Source organism: Cyanistes caeruleus, chromosome 17 (genome assembly GCF_971803275.1).
Source record: "Cyanistes caeruleus chromosome 17, bCyaCae1.hap1.1, whole genome shotgun sequence".
Lineage (NCBI taxonomy): Eukaryota > Metazoa > Chordata > Aves > Passeriformes > Paridae > Cyanistes > Cyanistes caeruleus.
In genome coordinates, this window is record NC_141717.1 from 13,939,841 (window position 1) to 13,946,787 (window position 6,947).

The following is a 6,947-nucleotide window of genomic DNA, read 5'->3' on the forward strand; positions in this document are numbered from 1 at the left end:
AGAAACCAAGGCACAGACAGGTATAATTAATAAAAATTGCAAAAAAGCTACTCTTGGGTAAGAAAGCAGCATCTGCAGGGCACAAGAGGCATGCCCAGCACAGCCCAGCCCTGCAGGTATCCTGGGCTCCGAGGACAAACCCAGCCCTGGCTGGTGCCAGCCATCCTCAGCCACCTGGTGCTCACCTCTGATGCTCACAGCCAAACAATTGCAGGGATCAACCAAAAACCTGAGAGAAACGGGCTGCAGATGCTAACAGAGAGTGAACACTGAGATTTGTACAAGCAGATCATCTAAAACACCCACCACATCCCTCTTTTCAGCAGCCTTAAAGCAGTGTGGAGCTGCTTCCAGACTTAAGGAAAAAGGGTGCTGCCAAAGAGACAGAGCTTGGCACAGGGGCTGGTCAGGTCCAGGCTGGTCCTGCAGCAGCATCACCATCCACCAGCACCTTCATCCTTCTTCCTGCACAATTACATCGTGGGTTTTTTTCCCCTGAGCACCACAGGGGTGGCAGTCAGTACCACGGGTGGAACAGATGAAGATTTGGCACAGGCTGGAGGATTTCAGTTCTGGAGAGACCAGGGAAACCTCAGAAGTCAGCTGAGCACACGTGCACCCACACAAAGGTGTCTGACGCTGCCCTGTCCCGTGCCAGCAGGGATTTTCTGGGGGTTTTACAAACAGGCACGTGGGGCTGGGCCTGTCACCTACCCCCGAGCACCTTTCAGAGGTGTTTGGAAGATGACAAAGAGCAGCAAAAGCCACGTATCAGCACGAGATCATCTCAGCTTTGGCTGGGGTGCAACTTGGCAGCATGTCAGGAGAGAAACCAAGCAGTGCAGAGCAGCAGGGGATTTTGAACTATGCAGAGCAGCTTTCCTCAAAAGCCCTGACCGTGAGCACATCTGGCCCTGAGCACAGGAGCCACGTCATTTGTAGTGACAAGCTGCAAAGACATCCCCGTGTCTGCAGCACAACACACCCTTGCAGCCATGCCTGTAATGTTCAGGGCTGATTCAGAGGGGCCATCCCAAGGGCTGCACACTTTGCTGCTTCATCATCTCCCTCTCAAGCCTCAACTTTCCCACTCCCACACCAAGTAAAGCAAAATCTTCATGCTACAGCAAAAATCTCCTCCATCGTGCAGCGTGTTTGCCCTTCACCACCTTGGAAAAAGTGTCCTGCAGGGAGGGATGAGTGCAGGAACAGGGAACATCTGCTCCAGCTGTGCCAAACGCCCTCCAGCCAGCGGGGTGAGGATGCTGCCATCTCCAAGCTGCTGTGAACACACCCCAGTGAACACATCCACAGCACTCAGCCCACTGCAGCCAACCCCTGCAGCACAGCCAGGCTGCTGCGTCAGCCATCCCCACGAGACCCCGGCTAGGAGGGAATTCATACACACACACACACCACAAAGCAGTTTCTAACTGGCCTGCAAGCCCAGACAAGCTGACACACCCTAGATAACCCCGTCATCCTCCCCTAAACCACCCCCAGCCCATCCACGTAACCAGCCCTGCGTGTTTATGATCTGTCACACACATGACTGTCACCTGCCAGGCCCTGCAGGACAATTTCTTCCCCTCCTGTCCCTCTGTCCTGCACCGCTGGTCCCATCCACACCCATCTCCCACGGATGCTAAGGGAGGATGTGGCTCTTGGCAGCACCAAAGAGATGCTGGCAGGACCCCATCCCCTCTGCAGGGATTTATCCATTCCTCATGAGAAATCTCCAGTACCTTTAGGAATGAAATACAAGAATTAAAAGTTGCTTTTACGTTTCCTAAAAGGCACTATCACGGTGGGAGAGGAGGCAGCAGGGATGAACACTGGTGACAAGGTGCACTTGGTGCTCAACAGGCAGATCCCAGGGAAAAAAGGTCCAAGGTATTCCCAAAGAGCTCCAGCAGACACAAGCAGCTTGGCTGGTGCCAGTGCCAAACCACAGCTAAGGTTAGCAGCCTCTGATGGGAAATTACTTGTATTGAGCACTCTGGAGGTTTCTTCCTTTCCAAACCCAGATTTGTCTTTGGTGGTGGTGAGGGGGGAGGGAAAGGTGAATGCCCCACAAACAATTTCTGGTAAGTGTTGTCTCCTCCTCATCCTGCCTCCTCTTACACTCAAGATAGGTTTTTAGTGGAAATTTATCTTTTTAAAAAAAAAAAAATCTTTTCAACTGAAATGATGAAATTAAGGTTTAGAGCACAGGAGAGATCAACTCAGCAGTGCCCCTCCCTGGGCACAGAGCAGGCCAGAGGACGGAGGCTGTGGCAGCTCAGTGGGTGCTGGAGAGGATCCACGTCATCCTCACCTTCATCCCACTGCAGGTCCCCAGCATAAGGCAATGATTTCCTTCCTCCCCTACCCCCTGGGACCCCCAAATCCTGCCCTTCCCCTTGGCCATGTATAACCCACCACATTCCCCACAAGCAGCACCTCTGCTCCAGCCTTTTGCTGGGCACAGAAATGGCTGCAAGAGAAAGGAGCACACAGGGAGCCCTGTCCCAGCTCCAGAAAAGGGAGCAGACTCAGATCCACAGCAAACTGGAGCCACCAGGCAACCCTGTGACATCCAAGATCGCTGCAGTTGTGCCCAGTAATTCCAGTGCTCCTCAGGACAAGGAACATTGGGACCCACAACGCTGCCACAGCACCACTGCAGCGCTGCCCAACACAGATAAGAGGCTGTGAGGAGATGGAATATCTCCCAGGTGGAAAAAAAACAACAGAAACTTCCAGTTTCCATCATAAAAAAAATCCTCTCTGCCCTTTCCCCCACTCCAAATCCCTGACTAACACTTGACCTGTGCTGCAGAGGTTTGTCAGCAAGAGGCAGCGGGTAGATCCAGCTCCGTACGTACCCACAAGCCATCCTGAGTCATGCCAGTAAAACCCCAAACTTTTTGTTGATAGAGTAAAATCACCTCCCCAGCCAACACAAGTTCCTCTCTCCCAGCTCTTTCCCCAGCAAACAGCCAGCCCAGGCTGTGTCTTATTAACCAACACAAGCAAAAACCATCTTCTGTCCAAAAACCCACCGAGCCTCATGTCTGCAGAGGTGTCATTTTGGGCCACAAAATCACCAATACCAGAAAGCTTCTCCCAAAGGGAGCCTCTACAAAGCACAGATGAATTTTCTCCAGAACAACCACCTTTGCAAAGAAACTCCAGCTCATCCCTGGACCACTTTATTTCCAACTCAGAGCTGGAAAATAAAGGGATCAGCCTTCAACGAGATTCATTATCCACTAGAAGAAAAGCAGGGAAGCATCCCTCCAGGGAGGGAAATGGATTGCTGAGGCACAGCTAAATATTTATCACGTCCAGAATGATATTTTCCAGGCACCCACCGTTATGCCAGCAGAGGAGGAAGGCAGGAGAAAAGTGCTGTGTTTTCTCCAGGATCGTTAGAATTAATTGGATTTGAGCTCTGTGATGCTTCAACTAGAATTAAATACTGGCTCCATGGGATCAGAGCTCTCACCCCTCCAACCACTCACACCAGGCTGGTGGCTGCTCTGCCTGGACACAACAGGAGCCCAAAGCCAAAGTACTGCTTCAGCAGGTCACGACCCACACGTGTATTTTTGGCAGAGCTGCCTTTTTTTGGGGATGGCAGCTGGAAAAGTGTGAATGGCAGATGAGACAGTGCTGGATTCACAGACTGAATTGCATAACAGTGGTGTGCTCCCACGGAGGGCACGACCAGGGCACGGCAGGGACACGTCCCCACCACTTATTTACCCACCCAGAATAGATGTGCCACGAGAACAAGCACCAGTTCATCCTCAGGTCCTGGCACTTCTCACTGCTGATTTTTCCAAGCCTCTGTGGCCAAGGAGAGCTGCCTCCCCAGAGGCACAGCCTGGCTCCAGACAGATCCTGATTCCTCTCCCCAACAGCACCTCTATTCCCAAAGGACAATCTCCCTGCCAAGGAAAACTTGCTTTTGAATTACTCAGGCACCAGTGCTGGGTGAGCCAGGGGAGGCCAAGAAGGTTTTTTCCCTCCAGATCCCGTCCATGTGCTCACCCTCCCTCCCTGCAGCTGCTTTTCCCAGCAAACTCCAAGATTTTGGGAAACAACTGTTTTGCCTCTGGCACGCTCCTGCCTGTCCCTCCAGAAGGGGCTTCCCGGGCATCAGGGGCCACTCAAGTCACAGCCAACAGCCCCAGCGATGGGCACAGGGTTTTCCACGTGCAGGATAGGCAGGAGAGACACCTTGAGACCCAGGGAAAAGGCAACAGCCTGGATTTGTATCCCCAGGGTCTCAGACTTTGCAGCCTCTGCTGTTTCTGCACCCACACAAAGGCTGAAAATTCCCTGAAGCTTCATCCCCTCCCGCTTTAACCTCTGGCACACAACACCCTCTGTGCACAGCATCCATTCACTGAAAAAGGTGCAAACCTTGCTGGAAAATCACACCCAGGCCCAACCAAACCTTGCAAGCTGCAGCCAGAGGCTGTGTCCCTTGCAAAACTCTACAAGGAGGATACAGGGACAGCTCCAGAGCTTTGTTCCCGATTCCTTCCTACAGTGCCACCCCATGCCATGAGACACAGCTCGAGGGAACTTGGGTGACCTGAGAAAACAGGGAGATTTTTGCATATATGAGTAAACATCAGCCTCAACAGTGCAAGATAACACAAGAGACGTTCTCCCACATACAAGATGCTGCGAGATAACTTGGATCAAGCAGACAGGAGCAATGGGAAGAGGAAGGAAGAAAGCTGAAATCCTCCCTAAGCTTCACAAAATCCCCAGAAGGTGTTTATCTCCCAAGCTATGTTTAGTGCAGAGCAAAGCCCCGGCCCAGCACCATTCCTATCGCCAGTGTCACGACCAGCCACGCATCCCAAAAATCTCCCGAGGCAGGAGACAGCCCCGTGACTAAGCCAGAGTGATGGCAGGTGAGTTTTGGAAGGCATCTGTCACAGAAAGAGCCAACCAAGAGCTTCAGCACAGCGGCTTCTGTTTACAACCCTGGGCAATACAAACCTGAGGAGAACCAGCAAAGGAAACCTGAGATTGCTCACTGAAATTCCCTAAGGAAAACTAGGGAAATTCAGCTTAAATTCAGGCTGCCTGAAAGAGAGAAAAGTGGCTGCCATAAGCAGCAGGTGCACACACTCAGACCTGCGAGCATCCCTGGAAAAACCCGCTCAGAGGCAGGTGCAAGCCAAGGAGAGGCAGGATGAGAGGGTTGTGAGGAGGCAGGTGTGTAACACACACACACACACACACACACACCCAGGATGGACCCTCGTGCTGGTGGAAGCAAAGGAGCTCAGGTCAGACGGGGACTTGGAACTCTCAGCACACGTGTGACATCTCCAGCACAGGACATCAGGGTTAACTGCATGAATGAACCAGCTTGTCACAACCAACAGAAACCTGCACACACAGAACGGCTCCAAACCTCCTCCAGGCATCATCTCTTGGTGTCAGCCACGCTGCTTCCCCCAAAATCCTCCAGGCCCAGCTCGGGCTTCATCTCCTGTGGGGCACAAGTGGTCCCAGGGCCAGGCTCACCTCGTCCCTCCATCCACACATCCACTGGTCCGGCACAGGCAGCCAAGGAAGGGTCTGGGCTCAAGTGTCCCAGCCTTTTAAGAAGCCTGGATGATCCCTTCCAAGGCTGGATGGCTGGAGGCATGTGCTCCTACCTGTGAGTCAGCAGCTCCGCTCAGCAACTCCGTAAATCGCTGCTGATTCACCCCCTGCTTACACAGCAAACAGGAAACTCAGGTCCACATTCCCTCCGGATAAGACACGGATCATTTAAAAACGGGGGGGAGAGAAAGAAAAAAGTCACGGGAGGCGCGTTCATCTGCTCACATGGCTCCTGACTTCAAGTTTCCAGCGCATCATTCCCGCACAGGGAAAACCCCTGGAATTTTATTCCGCTGCTGGAGAGCGGCAGCAGCCGCACTCCGTGCGCTCCCTCCTCCGTCCGCTCTGCGCTGCGGGCGCGGCTGGAGCCGGCTCCGGGGAGCCCCGGGACACCGGCAGAGCCATTTCCCTGTCCCCATCCCTCCCGGCACGGCCATGGCAGGCCGGTACCTGCCGGCCGGTGCTCACCTTGGGATGGGGACAGGCCACCTGAGTCACGGCCCCGCTCTATAAATATCACCGGTGACACACGGTCACGTTCTCCGGCGGGGAAACAGCGAGGCACGCCCGGCACCGGCCCCGGGCCGTGCCCGAGCACCGACACCAGGCCCGCAATCCCAGCCCGCTCCTTCCCACCCGGCCGAGCCGTGCCGAGGGCTCCGCTCCCCCGGCTCCGAGCCCACCATTCCCGAGTGGAAACGCAACACACGGAAAGCCTCCAGCAGCAGCAAACAAACCCCGTTTTTATCGCTCTCCCCACGCCAAACGCAGCATCGCCCCTTCCCTCCCAGCGCGCTCCCCTCCGCACATCCCCACCGAGGGCTCTGCAGCCCCGGCCACCGCGGCACCCGGCTCCGGCCTGCGGAATCGCCGGGGCCCGCGCAGGGAAAGCCGCGGGGAGCCCACGCCCGGCGGGTTGTGCGTTAGCCCCGGCCCCGCGGTTACCCCCGGCCGCCGCTCCCCCCAGCCCCGCTCGTACCTCTGGGCAGGGACATGGCGCTGAGGGAGCCCGGCGGGCCCGAGCGGAGCCCGCGCGTCCCGCCCGCCGCGGCCCCGCCGCCAACCGCCCGCCGGGCCCGCCCCCGCGCCGCCATTGGCCAGCGCCGCGCGGGGGGCGTGGTTATGGCCCCGCGCGGAAACAGCTTTGCGGTTCTCGGGCGCGGCTCTGAGGGTAAATGAGGCGGGCGGGCGGCGCTGCTCCCCAGCAGAGGTGGCCCCGATGTCCCCGGTGTCCCCGGTGTGGCCTCGCCGCGGAACCCGCAGGGTTGGGGCGCAGAGCATCCCCCGAGGAACCCGTCCTGCGCTGTTCTTCAACCCACGCACCTCAC

General features: G+C 55.9%; 1 protein-coding gene across 3 annotated transcripts in view; it reads right to left on the minus strand.

The window, feature by feature from the left end:
* The window catches only part of MAP2K3 (mitogen-activated protein kinase kinase 3), a 33,448-nt gene that overhangs the window by 22,979 nt on the left and 3,522 nt on the right, over positions 1-6,947 (minus strand). Inside the window, exon 1 of one of the 3 annotated variants that reach the window (XM_086854523.1) lies at positions 6,599-6,691. The exons of 1 other annotated variant lie outside the window; for it this stretch is intronic. In XM_086854523.1, the coding sequence (XP_086710649.1) occupies positions 6,599-6,614 (16 nt within the window). In that variant the 5' untranslated portion in view covers positions 6,615-6,691. Of the gene's footprint in view, positions 1-6,598; positions 6,692-6,947 lie in introns of those variants that run through there. One more of the 3 variants, XM_086854524.1, reaches the window with a different exon arrangement.